This window comes from Mobula hypostoma, chromosome 25 (assembly GCF_963921235.1).
Source record: "Mobula hypostoma chromosome 25, sMobHyp1.1, whole genome shotgun sequence".
Classification (NCBI taxonomy): Eukaryota; Metazoa; Chordata; class Chondrichthyes; order Myliobatiformes; family Myliobatidae; genus Mobula; species Mobula hypostoma.
This window is the reverse complement of record NC_086121.1, coordinates 2,193,289-2,218,989: the sequence shown is the minus strand read 5'-3', so window position 1 is coordinate 2,218,989 and position 25,701 is coordinate 2,193,289. Positions and strand designations below refer to the sequence as shown.

Below are 25,701 nucleotides of genomic sequence, written 5' to 3'. Positions count from 1 at the left end.
AAGCTGTTGCCCGTGCAGCAGGCTCCCCTTCTCCACGCAGCTGATGAATCCAAAGGAAAGGCAGAGACTGATAGAGTGTGGCACCAGTGGCATCACAGGAGTTGCCAGTCAGTATTGAACTCAGTATAGACTGCCTTAGGGACTCCAGCTCCAGAGTTTTCCTCAGAGTTTACTCCTGAAGCCTTCCCATGAGGGGGTACAGCAGCAAGGCAGTGGAGGTTTGAGATCAGAGATTTCCTTCTCCTAGATGAGTTGCCAACCACAGCATACAAGCTCCATCTAACCAGAGTGAATAATTTTAAGGCATTAGTAACCTGCCTGTGAAGCTTCTCCTATCAGTAGAATTGGTTTTACGTGAAGGCCTCGAGCTGGATTTGGTTGTCGGTGGCTATTTGCGATGTACGCCATTAGGTGCATTTAACAGGTAGTGGGCCCCCGCCCGGTTATGACAACCTAAAGGAACTGTGGAGGACTACAGTATGGAATAATCCTTCTGCACAGACTAGATGGGCCAAACTCCAAGATCAATCTATCCCTTCCCTCCTACATGGCCCTCTATTTTTCTACCATCCATGTGTCTATCTAAGAGTTTCTTAAATGTTTCTAAGACAATGCACTCCACATACCACCACTGTGTGTATTTAAAAAAAACTGACAACCCCCTCTATACTTCCCTCCAGTCACCTTAAAATTATGCTCCCTCGTATTGGCCATTTCCGTCCTGAGAAAAAGGCACTGTCTGTTCATTCTGTTGATGTCTCTTATCGTCTTGTACACTTCTATCAAGACGCCTCTCACCTTCCTGCGCTCCAGAGAGAAAAGACGTACCTTGCTCAACCTGTCCTCACAAGACACGCTCTGTAATCCAGGCAGCATCCTGGTAAATCTCCTCTGCACCCTCTCTAAAGCTTCCACATCCTTTCTATATTGGAGGTGAACAGAACTGAACACAATATTTCAAGTGTGGTGTAACCAGGGTTTTATAGAGCTGTAACATTACCTCATGGTCCTTGAACTCAATCCCCTGACTATTGAAGGTCAACACACCACATGCCTCCTTAACAACCCCATCAACTTGCGCAGAGACTTTGAGGGACATGACCCTAAGATTTCAGTATTTCTAGAGTTTCTAGTTTTGCAGCAATGTCTAAAACTTGTAGAAACCAATTTCTAGTTTCTAGTTTCAGATTAGCAGCATCTGCAGCTTTCTGCCTTTCTGATTGCAATGCAAGGATTGAACAACATTTTAATTTAATACTCCTTTGTAAAAGTGAGCTAGGTAGTGTCGTCATGGTACGGTAACATGGCAGTTAGAGCAATGCTTTACAGTGCCAGTGATCAAAAGATTCAAAGTGAATTACCAAAGTGCGAATTATGTCACCATATACTACCCTGAGATTCATTTTTTGCAGGCATTCACAGTTGAACAAAGACACACAGTAGAATCAATGAAAAACCACACACAAAGATTAACACACAGCCAATGTGCAAAGGCCGCAAACCATGCAAATAAAAAAAACACAAATAATGGTAATAATAATAAATAGATAAATCTGAGAGCATGAGTTGTAAAGTCCATGAAAGCAAATCCATAGGTTGTGGAGTCAGTTCAGTGTTGAGGCGAATGAAGTTATCCACACTGGTTCAAGAGCCTGATCGCTGAACAGTAAAGATCAGGGTTGAATCCCCACTGCTGCTTGTAGGGAGTTTGTCCATTCACCCCGTGACTGTGTGGGTTTCCTCCGGGTGCTCTGGTTTCCTCCCACATTCCAAAGACATACGGGTTGGGGTTAGTGAGTTGCAGGCACGCTATGTTGGTGCCAGAAGCATGGCGACACTTGCTGACTGCCCCCAGCACGTCCTCGGACTGTGTTGGTTGTTGATGCAAACGATGCATTTCACTGTATGTTTCAATGTGCAAGGTACAAGTAAAGCTATCTTTATCCCGAAGGCACTGACAAACGGGTGAGAACACCTAGTGAGAACATCCCTGGGCACTCCATGTAACTGTCTGGGTGGTAAACTCCGTGTTCTGTTTTGCTCCCAGGTTGCCAGGAGATTGCTGACGAGTTTCGTGCCCAGGAGATTGATGGGCAGGCCCTTCTGCTGCTGAAAGAAGATCACCTGATGAGCGCTATGAACATTAAGCTAGGACCTGCCCTGAAAATCTACGCAAGGATCAGCATGCTGAAGGATTCTTAACCAAAACCCTGGAAGCGTTGTGGAACTTTGGTGCTCCAAGTGGCAGCTAATCTTAAAGCCGAGGATTCTGGTCACTGTAGATACTGGTGGTCTTTGCAAAGAGAATTGAGGTGCGGGTGCTCCAGAGTAGAGCAAGCACGCTATCAAACTATTGGCTTCATGAGAAGCCTGCAGTCTGGGTACAATGTGTCCCATTCAAGGAATTTACATGGTGCTATCCCAGTGGTAACAATAAAGACAGGAACGTTGGCTGAAAGAATCATCTCACCAGATGATCCAATACATCGAGTGTTTCGAAGATAACTTTTTACCGAACATTGTACTGTAACTCCACCAGTGATTATGTAGCTGAAGAGAACTGCTTTTCTGGATATAGATCTGTCCCAAGGTTGGTTTCTGTTTGGATCAGCATGTTTAGAGATTAGGCTTTCTTTAGATTGGTTTGATAATCAACAGATCCATTCTATGATCTTATAATGTGCCTGGAATCACAAATTGTTACTGTAAAACTACTCTTTGTAACTGTTTAATGCAGGGTGATGAGGTTTCCGTGTGGACATGCGGTTTCTAGAGTGCTCACACGGTGCCCATGACTGAGCCGCATGTGTTCGCGCTTCCTCACGCGGTGAAGGTCTAACTTCCTGCCGGGATTTCTGTCTATTACTCTTTCAGGACCACTTTTCTGAACCAGTCTCCCCTCCCAGACTCCATTACGCAGCTGAACAGATCAGACTGCTGTGATTTCTGATATAAACCTTGGTTCTCCAGAGGTTGGGAAGGGGAGGACTGTGGATTCAATGACCTGTCCATAATATTCTTCAGATGCTGTCTATCTGTCTAACCCCCTGCACCCCCCCCCCCACCCGGTTTGATTCTGGGCAGAGGGGATCTGCGGATAATGTGAACGGGGAGACAGATTTCTATAGATCCCAATGTCCGGTGTGCACAGCACCAGTGCATACCCCTGTATCAGCAGATTTATCACTGATTTCCCCCACCCATCTCCACTCCCCTTCACCTCTGAATCAGAATCAGGTTTAATTTCACTGGCATACGTTGTGAAATTTGTGGTTTTGCGGCAGCAGTACATTGTAATACGTAATAATTTTTAAAACTATAAATTACAATAAGAAATTTATATAAAAAAAGAAAATAACATTAAATAAATGGTGCAAAAAGTAGGGGTGGGGGAGGAAGTAATGAGGTGGTGTTCATGGGTTCAATACCCGTTCAGATATCTGATGGCGGAGGGGAAGAAGCTGTTCCTGAAATATTGTGTGTGTCTCCAGGCTCCTGTACCTCCTCCTTGATGGTGGTATGGGAAGAGGGCATGTCCAGGGTGATGGGGGTCCTTAATGATGGATGCTGCCTTTTTGAGGCATCGCCTTTTGAAGATGGCCTTGATGCTGGTGAGGCTAGTGCCCATGATGAAGCTGGCTGACACAGAGCCGTGAGACAGAGCTCAAGGCTGCAGTCCTCCTGTCCTGCTCAGCCATGAGCATTGTAGAGTCACAGAGCTCTACAGCACAGAAACAGGCCCTCTTGGCCCATCTGATCAGTGCCAAACTATAAATCTGCCTTGTCCCGTTGACCTACACCTGAACCATAGCCCTCCACACCCCTCTATAGCGACCAGTCGTCCAGCCGTTCCACTGAACTAGACCGGACATCCCAGGACTTGACTGGGGTATGAACATCGATTTCTCCACCTTCCAGTAATTTTTTCCCCTCCGATTTTCCTCTTATTGAATTTCTCACTCTAGCCTCTTACCTCTTCTCCTCACCTGCCCATCACCTCTCCCTGGTGCCCCTCCTTCTCTTTCTCCCATTGTCCACCCTCCTCTCCTATCACATTTCTACTTCTCCAGCCCTTTACCTTTTCCACCCACCTGGCTTCACCTATCGTCTTCTAGCTACCTTCTTCCCCTGCCCCCACCTTTTCATTCTGGCATCTTCCCCCTTCTTTTCCAGTCCTGATGAAGGGTTTCGGCCCAAAACATTGACTCTTCATTATTCCTCTCCATAGATGCTGCCTGACCTTCTGAGTTCCTGCAGCATTTTGTATGTGTTACTCTGGATTTCCAGCATCTGTTCAGCGTGTTGAGTTTGTTTTGGTGATACCATGCAAAGTTTCAATATTTATGCAGAGATAGTTAAAATGGTGCCTTTCCTTGCCGGGCATTTAATTCTCAGCCGTTCCTTCATTGCACTGAGTATTAAAGACTAATTCTACAGTCCCTGCTCTTGGGTCACCACCCTGGATAAATTTCTAAATCCCAGTCCTTTATCTTGATAACACCCAACTGCAATTTAAAAAGAGATCCAATATCAGTCCATCCGAATCCAGATCTGGTTTAACATCAGTGGCATGCATTGAGAAATGTGTTGTTTTGCAGCAGCATTACATTGCAATAAGTATATATTAAAAAATTAAAATAAATGGGTAGTGCAAAAAGAGGGGAGAAATAGTCTTTGCCACCTTTATAAGACCATAGACCATCAGACATAGGAGCTGAATGAGGCCGTCTGGGCCATCGAGTCTGCTCCGCCATTAAATCATTGCTGATCCTTTTTTATTCTCCTCCTCAACCCCAGTTCCTGGCCTTCTCCCCATAATCTTTGATGCCATGTCTAATCAAGAACATATCAACCTCTGAATCTTTATATTCATAACAAGATTTTTTTTGGTCCTTAAAGCAACACCAAGTTACCTTAAATGCCAGAAGGAAAAGTGGAAGTTTAGCCTTCACATGCCCAGGTAACCAGATTTTCAGAAAGGCTGTGCAGCTATTGCCTTGAAGTTAAAATTTAATAGACATGGATAATCACAAAAAGTTCAAAGTACATTTATTGTCAGAGAATTTATACCATATACAACCTTGAAATTCATCATCTTCCAGGCAGCCACAAAACAATAGAATTCACAAAAAAACACACACAAGAGACTGTCAAACATCCAATGTGCAAAAAAAGGAACAAATCATACAAACAGTTTTTAAAAAGTAAACGAATAACAGAGAACATGAACCGCAGAGTCATGGAGTCAGTTCGGTGCTGAGGTGAGTGCCGATGGCTGCAGGCCACAGCCACGGGGCCAGTTCGGTGCTGAGGTGAATGCCGGTGGCTGCAGGCCACAGCCACGGAGCCAATTCGGTGCTGAGGTGAGTGCCGATGGCAGTAGGCCACAGCCACGGGGCCAGTTCGGTGCTGAGGTGAGTACCAGTGGCTGCAGGCCACAGCCACGGGGCCAGTTCGGTGCTGAGGTGAGTGCCGGTGGCAGCAGGCCACAGCCACGGGGCCAGTTCGGTGCTGAGGTGAGTGCCGGTGGCTGCAGGCCACAGCCACGGGGCCAATTCGGTGCTGAGGTGAGTGCCGGTGGCTGCAGGCCACAGCCACGGGGCCAGTTCGGTGCTGAGGTGAGTGCCGGTGGCAGCAGGCCACAGCCAGGGGCCAGTTCGGTGCTGAGGTGAGTGCCGGTAGCTGCAGGCCACAGCCACGGGGCCAGTTCGGTGCTCAGGTGAGTGCCGGTGGCAGCAGGCCACAGCCACGGGGCCAGTTCGGTGCTGAGGTGAGTGCCGATGGCTGCAGGCCACAGCCACGGGGCCAGTTCGGTGCTGAGGTGTGTGCCGGTGGCTGCAGGCCACAGCCAGGGGCCAGTTCGGTGCTGAGGTGAGTGCCGGTGGCTGCAGGCCACAGCCACGGGGCCAGTTCGGTGCTGAGGTGAGTGCCGGTGGCTGCAGGCCACAGCCAGGGGCCAGTTCGGTGCTGAGGTGAATGCCGGTGGCTGCAGGCCACAGCCACGGGGCCAATTCGGTGCTCAGGTGAGTGCCGATGGCAGCAGGCCACAGCCACGGGGCCAGTTCGGTGCTGAGGTGAGTGCCGGTGGCTGCAGGCCACAGCCAGGGGCCAGTTCGGTGCTGAGGTGAATGCTGGTGGCTGCAGGCCACAGCCACGGGGCCAATTCGGTGCTGAGGTGAGTGCCGATGGCAGCAGGCCACAGCCACGGGGCCAATTCGGTGCTGAGGTGAGTGCCGATGGCAGCAGGCCACAGCTACGGGGCCAGTTCGGTGCTGAGGTGAGTGCTGGTGGCTGCAGGCCACAGCCAGGGGCCAGTTCGGTGCTGAGGTGAGTGCCGGTGGCTGCAGGCCACAGCTACGGGGCCAGTTCGGTGCTGAGGTGAGTGCCGGTGGCTGCAGGCCACAGCCACGGGGCCAGTTCGGTGCTGGTGGCTGCAGACCACAGCTGCAAACTCAGTTCAGCGCTGAGGTGAGTGAAGCCTCACTCGGAGTAGAGTGCTGAACGCTGGTTTGTCCTTCACCCTCGTCTTTGCCACTACAATACAATGCTTTCTTCTGCAAAAGGTCTTGGGAGCCCCTCTTAAAGACTGGTAAATTGTAGTCACGGTGCATTTAGTATCTGATGGCTGGAGATTCGCCCTGAGCTGGTAACACATTGTAACCTGCTTGCAAAGTAGATTGAAATCACTCAGGCTGAAGTTTGGAAGCGCACTGCCACACAGTTCCTTTCCTATTGTGTGGCAAAACAACAAAGAATGTCTGCCTCAATCCAGTCTGTTGTCGGGTGATTTCTGTGACCCCTTTCCATCTGTTCTTTGTAGGGACGCTTAGCATTTTCAGCGTAACAAAGGGAGAGGCTTTGGGGACAACTGGAGACAGCTGAACACTCACTTTGTTACCTATTCTTGGTGCTTTCTAAGACTATTTCTTGTAGGAGGAAGCTGTGATGTGGCCACACTTCTGTCTGAGTCACACTTGAATTCTGTTGCTCCTGTGAATGATTTTGTATTGTAATTTGTTTGTAGTTTTTTAAGCATTATTTAAATATGAATTACTGTCTTTCATTTATGTATTTTTATAAAACTAAAGGAATTTTTTCTTGTCAAATTGGGAGATGTCTTAAATAAACCCCTATCCATACGACTATAAGCCATAGGAGCAGAATTAAGTTATTCGGCCCCTCAAGCCTGCTCCACCGTTCCATCTTGGCTGATTTTTTTTTTATTTAGAGATACAGCGCAGACCAGGCCCAACAAACCACCTAACTAACCCCAGCCTAATCACAGGACAATTTACAATCACCAATTAACCTGCTAACCGTTATGTGGGAAGAAACTCCTTACAGACAACACCGGAGTTGAACTCCAAACTGGCCGAGTTGTGTTTGCACTGCACTGACCGCTACGCTCTCAACCCCCTTCTCCCCGAAACCTGTGGTCTGAGAATGGCGGGGTGGGGGGGGGGGTGACAGCTCTGGAACAAAAGCAGCCTGTGGTCTGAGAATGGCATGTTGTCCTGACCAATCGAGGAATCCGGCTTTGCATTCCTCTCCTGAGAAATTCAACAACCAATCGATTATTTTATTTAGAGATACAACCTGGAACAGGTGTTTCCGTCTGCCCAGCAGCCCACCTACTCACCTATTTAACCCTAGCCTAATGACAAGACAATTTACAATGACCAATTCACCTGCTAACCTGTACGTCTTTGGAATGCAGGAGGAAACTGGAATGTGGAGGAAACCCACACAGTCACGGGGAGAACGTACAAACTCCTCACAGACAACGACGGGCATCGAACTCGTTGCTGACTCTTGTAATAACATAACGTTAACCACTGTGCTACCATTATAAAAGTCAGAGTCATAGCATAGAAACAGGCCCTTCAGCCATCTAGTCTGTGCTGAAGAATTAATCTGGCTAGTCCCATCGATCTGCACCTGAACCATACCCCTCCCGTTCATGTACTTATCCAAATTACTCTTTAAGTGTCGCAATGGATCCCAATTCCGCCACTTTCACTGGCAGCTCGTTCCACACTCTGAGTGAAGAAGTTCCCCATCAGATTCACCCTTAAATGTTTCGCATTTCACCCTGAATGCGTGACCGCTAGTTCTAGACTCCCCCAACCTCAGTGGCCGAAAGGGTCGCTAGAACACCGCCCGTCGCTCGAGGATTCCGGAGTTCAATTCCGGCATCCTCGATAAGAAGTTTGTACATCCTCCCAGTGACCGTGGGGGTTCCTTCGGGTGATCCAGTTCCCTCGCCCCTCCAGGATGAACCCATAAGACCATAAGACAAAGGAGCAGAAGTAGGCCATTCGGCCCATCGAGTCTGCTCCACCATTTTATCATGAGCTGATCCATTTTATCCTATTTAGCCCCACTGCCCCACCTTCTCACCATAACCTTTGATGCCCTGGCTACTCAGATATCTATCAATCTCTGCCTTAAAGACACCCAATGACTTGGTCTCCACTGCTGCCCGTGGCAACAAATTCCATAGATTCACCACCCTCTGACTAAAAAAATTTTTTCGCATTTCTGTTCTGAAAGGGCGACCTTCAATCCTGAAGTCATGCCCTCTCGTACTAGACTCCCCCATCATGGGAAACAACTTTGCCACATCCACTCTGTCCATGCCTTTTAACATTCGAAATGTTTCTATGAGGTCTCCCCTCATTCTTCTAAACTCCAAGGAATACAGTCCAAGAGCGGACAAACGTTCCTCATATGTTAACCCTCTCATTCCCGGAATCATTCTAGTGAATCTTCTCTGTACCCTCTCCAACGTCAGCACATCCTTTCTTAAATAAGGAGACCAAAACTGCCCACAGTACTCCAAGTGAGGTCTCATCAGCGCCTTATAGAGCCTCAACATCACATCCCTGCTCCTATACTCTATTCCTCTAGAAATGAATGCCAACATTGCATTCGCCTTCTTCACTACTGACTCAACCTGGAGGTTAACTTTAAGGGTATCCTGTATGAGGACTCCCAAGTCCCGTTGCATCTCAGAATTTTGAATTCTTTCTCCATTTAAATAATAGTCTGCCCGTTTATTTTTTCTGCCAAAGTGCATAACCATACACTTTCCAACATTGTACTTCATTTGCCACTTCTCTGCCCATTCTTCCAATCTATCCAAGTCTCTCTGCTGACTCTCCGTTTCCTCAGCACTACTGGCCCCTCCACCTATCTTCGTATCGTCAGCAAACTTAGCCACAAAGCCCTCTATTCCATAATCCAAATCGTTGATGTACAATGTATAAAGAAGCGGCCCCAACACTGATCCCTGTGGAACACCACTGGTAACCGGCAGCCAACCAGAATAGGATCCCTTTATTCCCACTCTCTGTTTCCTGCCAATCAGCCAACGCTCTATCCACGTATGTAACTTTCCTGTAATTCCATGGGCTCTTATCTTGTTAAGCAGCCTCATGTGTGGCACCTTGTCAAAGGCCTTCTGAAAATCCAAATATACAACATCCACTGCATCTCCCTTGTCTGGCCTACTGGTAATTTCCTCAAAAAATTGTAATAGGTTTGTCAGGCAGAATTTTCCTTTAAGGAATCCATGCTGAGTTCTGCCAATCTTGTCATATGCCTCCAGGTACTCTGTAACCTCATCCTTGACAATCGACTCCCAACAACTTCCCAACCACTGACGTCAAGCTAACAGGTCTATAATTTCCTTTTTGCTTCCTTGCCCCCTTCTTAAATAGCGGAGTGACATTTGCAATCTTCCAGTCCTCCGGAACCATGCCAGAATCTATCGACTTTTGAAAGATCATCGCTAATGCCTCCGCAATCTCCACAGCTACTTCCTTCAGAACACGAGGGTGCATTCCATCTGGTCCAGGAGATTTATCAACCTTTAGCCTATTCAGCTTCCTGAGTACTTTCTCTGTCGTAATTGTGACTGCGCACACTTCTCTTCCCTGCCACCCTTGAGTGTCCGGTATCCTGCTGTCTTCCTCAGTGAAGACTGATGCAAAATACTTGTTCAGTTCCTCTGCCATCTCCTCATCTCCCAATACAATTTCTCCAGTATCATTTTCTATCGGTCCTATATCTACTCTCACCTGTCTTTTACTCTTTATATACTTGAAAAAGCTTTTAGTATCCTCTTCGATATTATTTGCTAGTACCGGTTAGTAGGTTAATTGTTGTCGGGCAGCAACCTTGCTGTTTCTTTAGAATTTTTTTTGTCTTTTTTTTTTACGAAGCTGAGTTTTTTAATGATGGAAAGCGTGCAACGAGCCAGCCGGATTTGAACCTAGGAACACTCGTCTCGAGGAATGGCTCTGATTTAGTAGGTTAATTGGTCATTGTAAATCGTTGTGTGATTTACAACCAGGTGTGCAGCTGTTTGGGCTGGAATATTTTCTGCGCTGCATCTCTAAATAAGCAAGTAAAAGAACAATGATAAAAAGTGTGAACTGTATTACCTCTTGCCATTCACACCTCCAGAAGCTTTGAAACTGTTGTACCTCCTGCCCACTATAAACTACCATCACAAATTGTGCTTTATCTAACCTTGAGGGATGGCGTCTGGTGTTTGTAATGATGCACTCTTCCCCACGTAAGGGTAACATTTGACTTGAGATATTCGTGCAAGTACACGGGTAAAGAGGGCTTGGTGTGCAGGAGTCCAGGAAGAGTCGGACTCGACTTAACGACTGAACAACAACAAATCTAGCCTGTAACCGCAGCCCAATTTTAGATATGAGAGCAAAAATACCGAAGATGCTGAAAGCCTGAAATAAAAATGTTTGGAAACTCAGCAGGTTTGTCTGCATCTGTGCAGAGAGAAACAATTAATGTTTCAGGTATTAGACACTTCAAGAAATTTTCCCGAACTTCCAGGTTCTTTAATGTCATTTCCAGTACTCAAATCTAAAAGGGAATGAAATAATTGTTTTTCCATATCCGATGCCACATAAAAACACAATAAGATAATGAACAAAATAATAAATATAAATATATAAAATAGCTTATATACATTGATTGTATGTCCATAAAGTGACACTAGGCATGGGAATATCTATACATAAGTCTATGAAGGTTCTCGGTCAGTTAGGTCATTGTATATCAAGCAGTAATAAATCAAGGCAAATGGACTGACTTGCTGTGTTGTCTAGAAGACATTTCGCCACTCATCCAAGAGAGAGACCTCTTCAGTTTGAATCCATGGTGGTAGTTTTCCAGCTTATAAACTAGGCCTTCCGGATGAGTCTTGAGAAGTCCTCTATGCAACACAACGTCCAGTTGCCTGGATTTACTGCAGCTTGATATGTCTTTACATAAGGTGACTGACAGGAAATGATAAAGTAGTGGTGGTTGGGGGTGTGGAGGGGTGGGTTAGTGGGTGGAGGTGTTGATCAGCCTTACTGCTTGGGGAAAGTAACTGTTTTTGAGTCTGGTGGTCCTGGTGTGGATGTTATATGAACTCATCCCTGACAGGAGTGGGTTTGCAGTTTTTTTTTATTCACTGCTGAGACTTACAGGCTGTAAGCTATGCCAATATTTATCTCTTGTCATAGAGCGAAGCATCCTGGCGTAGGTGCTTTGTAGCCTCCTCCCTGACAGCAGTGGGATAAACAGCCCATGAGCAGGGTGGGTGGGATCCTTCATGATGTTACAGGCCCTTTACCGACACCTTTCTGTATATACGTCCTTGATAGTGAGTGGGCTAGTGCTGGTGATGCGTTGGCAGTTTTGACTACCCGTTGACGAATCTTCCTGTCCACCGTAGTGCAGATCCTGTACCACACAGTGACGCAGCTTGTTAGGATGCTCTCCACTGCACATCTGTAGAATGATGTGAGTATAACCATGTTGTAAGTCCCAGCCAGTTTCCCTCGGGTGTTGTACTTAACCAATCCAATACACCCTGAACACATTATAAGGCGCAAGCTCGAGCCATTCAGCCCCTCATCCCTATCCTATCACCTTATTAAAGTAGGTCACTATATACTACCTTGAAGTTTACTTTCTTGTAGGCATTTGTAGCAGGCTAAATAAATATTTTAGAATCAATGAAGAACTACATAAAAACAAAGATTGACAACAAAAAATAAGATGATAAATAAATAGAAAATAGTGAGAACATGAGCTGTAGAAGACTTGAAAGAAAATCTATAGGTTGTGGAGTCAGTTCAGAGTTGAGGTGAGTGAAGTTATCAGGTTCAGGAGCCTGATGGTTGAGGGGTAATAACTGTTCCCGAACCTGGTGGTGTGGGACCCAAGATCTCTGTACCTCCTTCATGATGGCAGTAATGAGAAGAAGGTATGGACTGGGTGGTGCTGGGGGTGTGAGGCAGTGTTTGATTATGAATGCTGCTTCCTTATGGGAGTGCTTCTTGTAGTTGTGCTTAATGGTGGGGAGAGAACTCACCCCAATCACCTTAGAGTTATGGCCCCTCGTATTATCTATCTCCACCCTGGGAAAAAGCCTCTGACTGTCCTCTCTATCTATGCCTTTTATCATCTTGTACACCTCTATCAAGTTGTATCTCAAAATAGAAAAGCCCTAGGTTGCTCAACCTTTCCTCCTAAGACATGCTCTCTATTCCAAGCAACATCCTGGAAAGTCTCCTCTGCACACCCTCTAAAGCTTCCACTCCTTCCTATAATGGTTCTGTGTTTCCTTCCAGCACTGTACCTGCTTCATGGACACTCAGCACCAGATGGCAGAGGTGACTTTCCTCACTTAGGTAGTAGTAGTGAGATCACTCAAGGTGAGTATGATATTCTGAAAGGAGTTGTCTATTGGTGGCTCCTCAGGTGGCCTTAGAGGTTGTCTATTAGTGGGTCCTCAGGTGGCTGTAGAAGTTGTATATTGGTGGTCCTCAGGTGGCTGTGGGGGTTGTCTATTGATAGGTCCTCAGGTGGCCGTGGGGGTTGTCTATTGGTGGCCATGGGGGTTGTCTATTGGTGGCCATAGGGGTTGTCTGTTGGTGGGTCCTCAGGTGTCTGTAGGGGATTGTCTATTGGTGGGCCCTCAGGTGGCCATAGGAGTTGTCTATTGGTGGGTTATCAGGTGTCTGTACGGGTTGTCTATTGGTGGGTCGTCAGGTGACCGTGGGTTGTCTATTGGTGGGTCCTCGGGTGTCCGTAGGGGTTGTCTATTGGTGGGTCGTCAGGTGTCCGTAGGGGTTGTCTATTGGTGGGTCCTCGGGTGTCCGTAGCGGTTGTCTATTGGTGGGTCCTCAGGTGACCATAGAGGCCGATCCGGGATCCATATAACCCGAATGTTCGGGTGGATTCCGTTAATGGAGATTGCCTGTGCGTGACTTTGTTTAACGTGGGGAGGCTGATGCATGGGCAGCCACCACACGGTCCTTGACAGATCAGGGTCAGGGTCCAGTGGCAGACTGGGGACCCTTCACTGGTGCAGCCTTCCTCCACCTTCACTACTGTTGTGATGTGTCCTCACTTTCCACCAGCTCCATCTCTGGTCTTGGTGGGATCGCTCTGTGACTGATGCCCTGAGCTGTAATAGTGTCACACTGACCGCTCCCTTCAACTTTTCTATCAGGAGCTAAGCGGCAGGTGGGTAAACTACAGTTGGCATCACTCTCAGGATCTCAGGAACCCACAAGCCTTTCCACCATAGCAAACTGACGAGGATCTGGAGAGGATCTTTGCCTGGGTACAACATTCCATTCATCAAAAGCAAAACTAAGTCAGAGATGTTGCTGTTATAGAAATAGGAAACAGCCATTAATTCTCCACAAATCTTTTCAAGACAGCCACCTGACTGCTGCAATTTATTGAGATACAATGGAATAGGCCCTTCCGAACCTTTGGACCTTGGCACCAAGGAACTCCCAATTTAATCTTAGCCTGATCACGGGATAATTTACAACAACCAATTAACTTGCCAACCAGTATGTCTTTGGACTGTGGGAGGAAACCAGAGCACCCGGAGGAAACCCAAGCATTCCATGGAGAGAATGTACAGACTCCTTACAAATGACTTCAGAATTGAACTCCGAACTCTGATGCCCCAAGCTGTAATAGCGTCATTCCTCGGCATTCTCAAGAGAAATTAAATGCTCCATCTGGCAAGATGACTAGCTCTGTGCACGACAGCACTGACTGATGTCTTGCAACACAGCAATAAATCATGTTTGATGTGTACTCTGTCCCATTAGATTTATCATAGTGCTCCTCCATAACTTACCATTTAACCTTGAGAATATTACCCAGGACTCTTTGAAAAACATATTACTTACTTTGGTCCCATGTGTCTGCCATGGCTGAATGGGGAAGAACTCTGACTGGAAAGAGCTGCAGAAAGGGCACCGGCCTCCCCAGCAACGAGGACACCTTCAAAAGGTGATGTCTCAAAAAGGCAGCATCTATCGTGAATGTCCCCCATCACCCAGGACATGTGCTCTTCTCATTGCTACCATCAGGGAGGAGGTACAGAGTCCTGAAGACACACACTCAATGTTTCATGAACAGCTTCTTCATCAGATTCCTGAATGGACAATGAGCCCATGAACACTACTTCATTATTATTTGCTCTCTTTTTGCACTATTTATTTAATTTAATTTTTGAAATATTTCTTATCATAATTTATGATTTTATTATGAATTGCAATGTATTGCTGCCACAAAACAACAAATTTCACGATGTATGCCGGTGATATTAAACCTGATTCTGATTCTGAGTTGAGGCAGAACTCTTGCTCCAAAGCCCCACTCCAGCTGCATTGAAAAGGGGGACAGCGCAGTAGCCGAGCAGTTAGCGCAACGTTATTACAGCCCAAGGTTAGCCCAACGTTATTACAGCCCAAGGTTAGCCCAGTGTTATTACAGTCCAAGGTTAGCCCAACGTTATTACAGCACAAAGGCTGTGCAGTTAGCCCAACGCTATTACAGCCCAAGGTTAGCCCAGTGTTATTACAGCCCAAGCGACCAAATTCAAATCCGGCTGCTGACTGTAAGGTGTTTGTACATTCTGTCCATGACGGCATGGGTTTCCTCCGGGTGCTCTGGTTTCCTCCCACAGTCCAAAGGCACACTTGGCTCATTGCTCACGTGAATGTGATAGGGCAGAGCAGGTTTGTTGGGCCAGAAGGGCCTGTCACCATGCTATATCTCTAAATTAAATGGAAAAATTAAAACCCCCTCTAATGGTCATCAGCTCGACGGAGAAAGGCATCACAACTGTGCTCTGACCGACCTCTGAAATTGGAAAGATCCCAATGTAGATTACATAAGGTCAGAAGATACAGGAGCACAATTAGGCCATTTGGCCTATCGCGTTTGTTCCACCAATTTTCCTCTCCGTCCCAATCTCCTGCTTTCTCCCGTATCCCTTCATGCCCTGACCAATCAAGAATCTATCAACCTCTGCCTTAGATATGCATAAAGACTTGGCCTCCACAGCTGCCTGTGGCAACGAATTCCACAGATTCACCACTCTCTGGATTTGTCATGGTCCGGATCGGGGTCCCTTTAAATTTACCTTGTTTATGTCACGATCCGGACCGTTGATTCCCTGTTTTCCCGTGTCCCTCGACTTTGGTGATTAGAGGCAATTAACGCTCAGCTGAACCGGTAGTTTATATTCTCCAGCTTTCAGCCGTTCGGCGCAGGAGCGTCTGCAAAGTCAGGGTGTGCCGATGTTATCTGGGCGGAGCAAGCCTAGTCTCTGCCGAAGCGAGTGCCGGTAATTCGCCCTTCCTCACTGGAGCAACCCTGTCCAGTTACCTTGCCGAAGCGAGCCTGCAAAGTTTCCTCATCAAGGTGGGTCCGTCAGTTAACCCGCCGGAGAGAATCAACAGCCGCTGTCTACTGTTCCCGGGCCGAGTCGAGAGCTCGCCACTACCCGAAGGCTCCAAGTCAAGTCCTGGCTCCGACGGCATTCAAGCTCCAAGTCAAGTCCTGTCTCCAGCGGCGTTCAAGCTCCAAGTCAAGTCCTGGTCCCGGCGGCATTCAAGCACCAAGTCAAGTCCTGGTCCCGGCGGCATTCAAGCTCCAAGTCAAGTCCTGGCCCCGGCGGCATTCAAGCTCCAAGTCAAGTCCTGGCCCCGGCGGCATTCAAGCACCAAGTCAAGTCCTGGTCCCGGCGGCATTCAAGCACCAAGTCAAGTCCTGGCCCTGGCAGCTTCCAAGTTCTGAGTCAAGTCCTGGCCCTGGCGGTCTGTGATTCCTGTCCTACCCCCTTGTCTGAATCCCTTCTCTGCCCCTCTCGCCTCTAGCCCTCGTCTGCAGCCCCCGTCTGCACTTCGGTCTAGTTCCATCACCAGAGCTAGATAGGTAATGTCTGGTGTTCATTTGTGTTGGTCTTGTCCTGGCCTCCGTGGGGTAAGTCTGGCTGTCTTGCGGTTGCTCCACGGGGGGTCATGTCTTGTCTTGTCTGGTCCTCGCCTCCATGGGGTAAGTCTGGCCATCTTGCCATTGCCCCGCGGGGGTCATGTCTTGTCGTGTCTTGTCCCTGCCTCCGTGGGGTAGGTCAGGCCGTCTTGCCGTTGCCCCACAGAGGGTCATGAGTCCCGGCCCTATGTCCTGTACCCAAGGAGGGGTCCTGGCTCTCTGTTCTGTGTGTGAGTCCTGGCCCTATGTCCTGTACCCAAGGAGGGGTCCCAACTCTGTGTTCTGTGTATGTGTCCATGGTTCCATGTACCTGCTCCCTGAGACCAAGGCTCTGTGTTCCCATGTTCCTCCTCTTCCTAGCCTATGTCATGTCCATGCTTGGTTCTGGGGTCCGAGCCCGAGGCAAGACCCAGGTACTGGGTCCTTGCCCAGTCTCGGGCTTGGAGTCCATACCCCAGCCTCTTCATGTCTGCTCTAGTTCTGGGAGCCGATTCTGAGTCCTAGCCCAAACCCTTGGTCCCAGCCTAGTCGTAGTCCTCAGTCCTTGTCCAGTTCGCTACTCCTGCTCCTGCCTAGCTCTGCTGATATCCAACAATAAACTAAATTTAATTAACCTCACAAGATGTGTCTTGCATTTGGGTCCACCCCTGCTCCCAATGCCCCGCCATTGTGACAGGATTAAGAAATTTTTCCTCATCACCGTTTTAAAAGGACACCCCTCTATTCTGAGGATGTGTCCTCCAGTCTTAGACTCATCCTCTCCACATCCACTCTATCAAGGCCTTTCGCAATTCGATAGTTTTCAATGAGGTCACCCCTCATTCTGAATTCCAGTGAATACAGGCCCAGAGCCATCTGATGCTCTTCATATGACAAGCTATTCAATCCTGGAATATTTTTGTGAACCTCCTTTGAACCCTCTCCAGTTCAACACATCCTTTCTAAGATAAGGGGCCCAAAAGTGCTCACTATACTCCAAGTGAGGCCTCACCAGTGCTTTCCAAATTATCAACACTACATCCTTGCTTTTATATTCTAGTCCTCTTGAAATGAATGCAACACTGTATTTGTCTTCCTCACCGCAGACCCAACCTGCAAATTAACCTTTCGGGAATCCTGCTCAAGGACTCCCAGTTCCCTTTGCGTCTCAGTTTTTTTGTATTTTCTCTCCATTTAGAAAATAGTCTACCTTTTCATTTCTACCAGAGTGCATGACCATACACTTCCCAAAACTATTCTACCTGCCATTTCTTTCCTCATTCTCCTAATATGTCTCAGTCCTTCTGCAGCCTCTCTACTTCCCCTAAACTACCTGTCCTACCACCTATCTTCATTATCGTCTGCAAACTTTGCAACAAAGCCATCAATTCCATCATCCAAATCATTGACATATAACAAAAAAAGAATTGGTCCCAACACAGACACATGTGGAACACCCGTAGTCACTGGCAGCCAGCCAGAAGGGGCTACCTTTATTCCCATTCTTTGCTTCATGCCAATCAGCCACTGCTTACCAGGTGCTAGTATCTGTCCTGTAATACCATGGGCTCGTAACTTGTTAGACAGCCTCGTGTGTGGCACCTTGTCAAATGAGTTCTGAAAATCCAAGTAAACAACATCAACTGATTCTCCTTTGTCTATCCTGCTTGTTATTTCTTCAAAGAATTCCAACAGATTTGTCAGGCAAGATTTTTCCTTGAGGAAACCATACTGACTACAACCTATCTTATCATGTGTCTCCAAATACCCTGAGACCTCATCCATAATAATCGACTCCAACATCTTCCCAACCACTAAGGTCAGACTAACTGGCCTATGGTGTCTTTTCTTCTGCTTCTCACCCTTCTTGAAGAGTGGAGTGACATTTGCAATTTTCCCGTCTTCCAGAACCATTCTGGAATATAGTGATTCTTGAAAGATCATTACTAATGCCTCCATGATCTTTTTAGCCACATCTTTCAGGATTCTGGGGTGTACAACATCTGGTCCAGGTGACTTATCTACCTTCAGACCTTTCAGTTTCCCAAGAACCTTCTTTCTAGTTATGATAACTTCACACACTTCATGACCCCCTGATACCTGGAACTTCCACCATACTGCTGGTGTCTTCCACAGCAAAAACTGATGCAAAATACTTATTCAGTTCATCCGCCGTTTCATTATGCCCCATTACTACCTCTCCAGCAGTCCGATGTCCGCTCTCGCCTATCTTTTACACTTAATCCTCTTTAATATTATTGGCTAGCTTCCTAATGTCTTTTTTAGTTGCCTTCTGTTGGTTTTCAAAAGCTTCCCAATCCTTTAACTCACCACTATTTTTTGCTGTATTATATGCCCTCTCTTTGAGTTTTTCTGTTGGCTTTGACTTCTCTTGTTAACTACAGCTGTCATCTTTCCTTTAGAATAGTTCTTCCTCTTTGGGACGTTTATATATGTGCCTTCCGAATTGCTTCCAGAATTCCACCCATTGCTACTCTGCCATCATCCCTGCCAGTGTTCTTTTCCAATCATTTCTGCCCAACTCCTTTCTCGTGCCTCTGTAATTCCCTTTACTCCACTGTAATAATGATACATCTGACTTCAGCTTCTTCTTCTCAAATTTCAGGGTGAATTCCATCATATTATGATCACTTCCCCTAAGGGTTGTTTTATCTTAAGCTCTCTAATCAATTCTGGTTCATTGTACACCACCCACTCCAGAATAGCTGATCCCCTAGTGGGCTCAACCATGAGCTGCTCTAAAAGCCATCTCATAGGCACTCTAGAATTTCCCCCTCCTGGAATCCAGCACCAGCCTGATTTTTCCAATCTACCTGCATATTGAAGTCCCCTGTGACTCCTTCACACTTGTGTACCAGAAATGTCTTCTCTCTATATACACACGACTGTGTGGCTAGACGTAGCTCAAATACCATCTCTAAATTTGTTGATGATACAACCATTGTTGGTAGAATGTCAGGGGGTGACGAGAGAGCGTACAGGAGTGAGATATGTCAACTAGTGGAATGGTGCCGTAGTAACAACCTGGCACTCAACATCAGTAAGACTGAAGAGCTGATTGTGGACTTCAGGAAGGGTGAGACGAAGGAACACATACAAATCCGCATAGAAGTGGAGAGAGTGAGCAGTTTCAAGTTCCTGGGTGTCAAGATCTCTGAGGATCTAACCTGGTCCCAACATATCGATGTAGTTATAAAGAAGGCAAGACAGTGACCATACTTCGTTAGGAGTTTGAAGAGATTTGGTATGTCAACAAATACACCCAAAAACTTATATAGTTGTACTATGGAGAGCATTCTGACAGACTGTATCACCGTCTGGTATGGAGGGGCTACTGCACAGGACCGAAAGAAGCTGCAGAGGGTTGTAAATCTAGTCAGCTGTATCTTGGGCACTAGTACCCAGGACATCTTCAGTTAGTGGTTCTCAGAAAGGCAGCGTCCATTATTAAGGACCTCCAGCACCCAGGGCATGTCCTTTTCTCACTGTTACCATCAGGTAGGAGATACAGAAGCCTGAAGGCACACACTCAGTGATTCAGGAACAGCTTCTTCCCCTCTGCCACCTGATTCCTAAATGGATATTGAACCCTTGGACACCACCTCACTTTTTTAATATGCAGCATTTGTTTTTTGCACACTTTTTAAAAAAATCTATTCAATATACGTATACTGTAATTGATTTACTTATTATTTTTATTTAATTTACTTTTTCTCTTCCATATTATGTATTGCATTGAACTGCTGCTGCTAAGTTAACAAATTTCACATCACCTGCCGGTGATAATAAACCGGATTCTGATGATATTTGAAATAGAACTAGGAAGATTCTTGGTAATAATCACCCCCGATCAGATTAATCATTATTGCAAAACGGAATTTAGTTCGAGACTAATTGGCAAACAAAACAGCCAGCAAAGAAACAAGCTGCCCTCTCCATTGACATCATGGCTCAGACTGAGGTGCTTGTAGGGACAGGGATGAGGGAGAGTTAGAGGTCAGGGCCAGCAGATGGTCATCATGTTCAAATGGTCAAAGGCCAGCAATGCCAGAGGTCGGCTTGGCAGGCAGTGAGGATGGAGACCCGCAAACTGCGGGTTGGCGAGTCCCGGGGTCGAAGGTCCGTGCAAGCAGGAGGCACAAGAGCTGGTGACACCCCCGGTACGTGGGTCGTAGCTGCTGCTACGGCTGTTACTTGCTGGTTGCCCCCTGCACAACCTTGGGTGTGCTGGTTGTCAACATAAACATCACAAGTCACTGTATGTTTTGATGTACACCTGATTAAATAAATCTGAATCTAAAGGTAAAGATTTAAAGATTAGCTTTATTTGTCACATGTACATTGAAAGATCAAAACACACAGTACATCAACAACCGGCACAATGCGAGGATGTGTGTGCCTTCAACTCCTGTACCACCTCCTTGTTGGTAGCAATGAGGAGAGGGCATGCCCTGGGTGATGGGAGCCCTTAATGATGGATGCCACCTGTTTAATGCATTGCCTTTTGCTGGGAGGCTAGTGCCCATGATGGAGCTGGCAGAGTTTACGACTTTCTGCAGCTTTTTCTGATCCTGTGCAGAGACTGAGCCATACTAAATGGTGTTACAACCACTGCTCTCCATGGTACATCTGTAGAAATTTGCCAGTCTTTGGTGACACACCAAATCTCCTCAAACTCCTAATGAAATATAGCCACTATCGTGCCTTTTTTTGCAATTGCATCAATACGTTGGGCCCAGGAAAGATCCTCAGAGATGTTGACACACAGGAATCTGAAACTGCTCACCCTTTCCACTTCGCATCCCGCAATGAGGACTGGCCTGTGTTCCCTTCACCTCTCCTTCCTGAATTCCACCATCAAAAATCAAAGTTAACTTGGCTCTAAACGGGGGAATAATCATCAGATGGTGAAAATTTGGGACAGTCACAGCGCCCAGTGATACCACCCTCAACAAGAACTAGACATTCAGTTCTTCGTTAGTCCTGACGAAGGGTCTCGGCCTGAAACGTCGACTGCGCCTCTTCCTATAGATGCTGCCTGGCCTGCTGCGTTCACCAGCAACTTTGATGTGTGTCGCTTGAATTTCCAGCATCTGCAGAATTCCTGTTGTTTTTCTAGACATTCAGAGCTTGGATGAAGACCATTTGGCCCAGGGTGTCAGTGCTGGCCAAACGTGGACTCGAGGTGAATCGCACTTGGCAACTCAAGCCCTGCAGGTTACGACTGTTCGAGGACTGATGTGTGTTACCTCGACCTATCCTTGTTTTGCTGATTTTGAGTGCTTGCGTATGACAGCTAGGACGCAATATTCATAGTTGACCCCGACCAACAGAGGGGCTTTCTGGCCTCAGTGCACCCTATAATAAAATGACGTGTATGAACAGTATGCAAGACGAGTTTTTCCCTGTATCATGGAACATGTGAAAATTCCTTTTCGACTCAAGACGCGATTAACGAGGATTTCCCCGGAGAACCACGTGATTTCAGCCAGCACCTGCGTACTAGTGGAGTGCCGTCAGCCGTACTGCGGATCGTAAGCCCGGTCGCACCTGCGCAGCAGCGGAGCACCGTCGGCCGTTCTGCCCCTCCCCTCAGGTCCGGCCGCCATTGCGCAGTAGAACAGCACCGACTGTCACTATGGCGGCCCCTGAGTGGCCGGAGGTTGGGCTGGCGCTGGCGGAGGGTCGGCGGGAGCTGGTGGTGCGGAGTCGCCGTCAAGAGGGAGACGAGACGGACCCGCGGCTATACGAGCTGGCGCAGCTTCAGCACTTGGAGCTGAGCGGCCTGCAGGCGCTGCGGGGCCTGGACGCCAGGCTGGGCGGTCTGCGGGCCCTGCGAAGCCTGGTGCTGAGCGGCGACGGTCTACGGGAGCTGCCGTCCGAGCTCGGCCTCCTGGGCGGCCTGAAGCTGCTCGACGTCTCCGACAACCAGCTGAGCGCGCTGCCCGCCTCCCTGGGCGACCTGGCCGAGCTCGGTAGCCTGCTGGCCCGCGGCAACCGGCTGACCGGCCTGCCTGCCCAGCTCGGACGCTGCGGCCGTCTCGCCCACCTCGATGTCTCGGACAACCTGCTGGCCGAACTGCCGGCCGCGCTGCTGGAGCCTGGCCTCCTCCCGCTCCTCGGCTGCCTCAGCGCTGCCCGCAACCGCATCGAGAGGCTGGACCCCGCTGTCTGTCAGCTGCGGGGGCTGCGGGTGAGGAAGGGGCCGGGGATGAGGTGGGGCCGCGGTTTGATCCAGCTCGCCCCGGCTGTCCTCGCCCTCCCATAGCCGCCCTGGCTTAAACTGTGTCCCAGTAACTTTGATAATAAATTTACTTTGAGCTTTTCTCCCTCGGCAATGTTTTTCATGCAAGCTACCTGAGAAACCTGCTTTTTATGTTGCAGTATCTGTCATTGACTTGGATGGTGGAATTAATGGCTTTGTGGCCAAGTTTGTAGATAATACGAAGATCAGTAGAGGGGCAGGCAGTGTTGAGGAAGTAGAGAGGTTATAGAAGGACTTAGATTAGGAAAATAGGCAAAGAAGTGACAGATGGAATACAATATTCGGAAGTGTATGGTCATGCACTTCCATAGAAGAAATAAAAGAGTATAATATTTAAATGGAGAGAAAAATTTAAAAATCTGAGGCGAAATTAGGAGTCTTCCTGCAGGATTCCCTAAAGTTTAATTTGCAGGTTGAGACTCTGATAAGAAAGGCAAGTGCCTTTTCTAGAATATAAAAGCAAGGATGTAATATTGAGTCTTTATAATGTGCTGGAGTATTGTAAACAGTTTTGAGCCACTTATCTAAGAAAGGATGTGCTGACAATGGAGAGAGTTCAAAGGAGGCTCACAAAAATGATTATGGGAATAAAAGGCTCGTCATACGAGGAGTGTTGATGGATCTGGGTCTCTACTCACTGGAATTCAGAAGAATGAGTGGGGATTTAATTGAAACCTCTTGAATGTTGAAAAAGTGATAGAGTTGGAAATGGAGAGGATGTTTCCTGTAGTGTGGGAGTCTAGGACCAGAGTGTGGAGCCTCATAATAGAGGAACATCCATTTAGAACGGAGATGAGGAATTTCTTTAGCCAGAGGGTGGTGAATCTGGAATTCGTTGCCGCAGATGGCTGTGGAGGCCAAGTCATTGAATGTACGTAAGATGGAGGTTGATGGTTCTTGATTAGGCAATGCATCAAAGGTTACAGGGAGAAGGCAGGAGAGGGAATTGGATCAGCCATGATGGAATGGTGGAGCAGACTCGATGGGATGATTGGCCTAATACAGGTCCGATGTTTTATGGAAATGGGGTGGTGTTTCAAATGCTAAAGGCCGAAGATCCAGTAGTGATGTGAAGGAAACATTTTTTTTGTGAGCCTATTATAGTTTGAAATGCACAGTTTGAAAGTGCAGTTAAGGCAGGTACAATTGTTTTTTTCACAGTGGGTATGGACAAATATTCAAAGCTGAACAGTGTAAGGTTAACGAGGAAGGTTGGTTTGATGATTCAGGATTGTGGTATAAATACAGTATGTAGATACAGACTGAATGAATTGACTGGTTGGCTTTGTGGTGCAGTAAATTTATACTCTAAGGATCCACTATTCCATATAATAACCCCTTGGGATTCATTCTTCATATGCCCAGCAAATTACCACCAATGATACATGCTAACATACAACCCTCATCAGCCTTCATGTCTCCTCTCATCAACGGAAAATGGTGCTTCAGCCTCATTTATGTTGTTTTCCCGGGCTATTTCACAATACTATATTCTCCCCTCCATTCCCCCTCTGGCCAAAATCTGCCATTAAATTTGCCTTGAACTTCTCAAGCCCTTGCTTTGATTTCATTGGTCTTCTGGCTGCTTGTGGTCATTTCTGATGTGTTTTCAGTTGCTGGACACTAATGCCAGCAGTGATGTGATGGTCCAATTGGTTGCCTCCTGTGTTAACACGTCTATGATAGAGCAGCTTCACCAGCTACCCTGGACAACGATACAATCTCCTTCACAAGCCCTGTCACCCCTACTGGGGTGTAGGCTGCGAACAGCAGCTTCTGATTGTGCCACTTAATTCCTAAATCTCATTACCCCTACTGGGGCTTTGGCCACCGACAGCAGCTCACCAGAGTCCTCTGTCCTGGGACAGCCCTTCATGTTGTCTCCAGGTGTAGCCCATCGTCCTGGTGTATCTTGCCTTTCCCAGGGATGAGGTCTTTGGAGTTTCTGTAGCTCTGGGATTTTATGGAATATGGTTGCTAGCCCTATGTCTAACCCTCTTCCTTTCACAGCTGGGCTTGTGGCCATCCATGGTGGGGTTCTTCTTCTAACTGTGGTCATTTCTGATGTGTTTTCAGCTGCTGGGTACTAATGCTGGCATGAACGTGATGGGCTAATTGGCCACTTCCCATCTTAGAGCAGCTTTTAACCAGCTACTCTGGACAATGATACAGTGATGTCCCTGGCACTCCTTCCCTTTCGTCCATGATCCACTCTCCTCTCCTATCAGATTTCTTTTCCAACCCTTTGTCTTTTCCACCTATCACCTCCCAGCTTCATCCCCCTCTCCTACCCACCTGGCTTCACCTATCGCCTTCTAGCTAGTCGTCTTACCCCACCCTCCTTTTTATGCTGGCATCTTCCCCCTTCCTTTCCAGTCCTGATGAAGGGTCTCAGCCTGAAACATTGACTGGTTATTCATTTCCTTAGATGCTGCCTGACCTGCTGAGTTCCTCCAGCATTTTGTGTGTTGCTCTGGATTTCCAACATGTACAGAATCTCTTATTTTTGACACTATAATGTTACTAAAATTATAAACCTTTCCATTGTGCAATAATCACTAAGCCTTCCTTTCTCCACTTGTGTTCAAGACACTGGATCTTTCGGACAACAACCTCTCGGAGATCCCCTGTGAGCTCGCCGACTGTCCCAAGCTGAAAGAAATCAACTTCAAGGGAAACCAATTAAAAGACAAACGACTGGAGAAAATGGTGAATGGTTGCCAGACCAAATCAGTCTTGGACTATTTGAAGGCAGGAGGCCGTGGAAAGGGGAGAGGGAAAGCTGATGGCAGTGAGAAAGAGAAAGCGAGGAAGAAGAAAACGGTGAGGAGAGATGATGCCGAGGAGTCCGATGGGATGGAGGAGCTGAACAACCTGGTGTTACGAGTGCTGCACGTTTCGGAAAGTCCTTGCACCGTGTCAGTGAAAGTCAGTCCCAGTGTCAAGGACGTGAGGCCTTACATTGTGTGTTGCATCGTGGAAGGCATGCAGTTGAGACAAGGAAATGCACTGAAACGATTCCTTGTGGCTCAGGTAATATTTCTTAAAACTATGGACTTACTAATGTGCTCAGTTTGTCTCTGTTCTGGTGAAAGATCCATGTC

At 47.3% G+C, this 25,701-nt stretch overlaps 2 protein-coding genes across 15 annotated transcripts in view; both read left to right on the top strand.

Moving 5' to 3' along the window:
* LOC134337922 (polyhomeotic-like protein 2) overlaps positions 1–7,377 on the top strand; it is a 308,667-nt gene extending 301,290 nt beyond the window's left edge. For 10 of the 13 annotated variants that reach the window (XM_063033308.1, XM_063033302.1, XM_063033299.1 and 7 more), the window contains one exon: positions 2,048–7,376. In XM_063033308.1, coding sequence (XP_062889378.1) covers positions 2,048–2,202 — 155 coding nt within the window. In that variant the 3' untranslated portion in view covers positions 2,203–7,376. Of the gene's footprint in view, positions 1–2,047 lie in introns of all 13 variants that reach the window. The other 3 variants (XM_063033301.1, XM_063033300.1, XM_063033310.1) reach the window with 2 other exon arrangements.
* A 14,524-nt stretch (positions 7,378–21,901) lies between these two features.
* The window catches only part of lrrc47 (leucine rich repeat containing 47), a 31,984-nt gene continuing 28,184 nt past the window's right edge, over positions 21,902–25,701 (top strand). The window contains exons 1-2 of one of the 2 annotated variants that reach the window (XM_063033315.1): positions 21,902–22,525; positions 25,187–25,630. In XM_063033315.1, coding sequence (XP_062889385.1) covers positions 21,971–22,525; positions 25,187–25,630 — 999 coding nt within the window. In that variant the 5' untranslated portion in view covers positions 21,902–21,970. The remainder of the gene's footprint in view (positions 22,526–25,186; positions 25,631–25,701) is intronic. The other variant, XM_063033313.1, reaches the window with a different exon arrangement.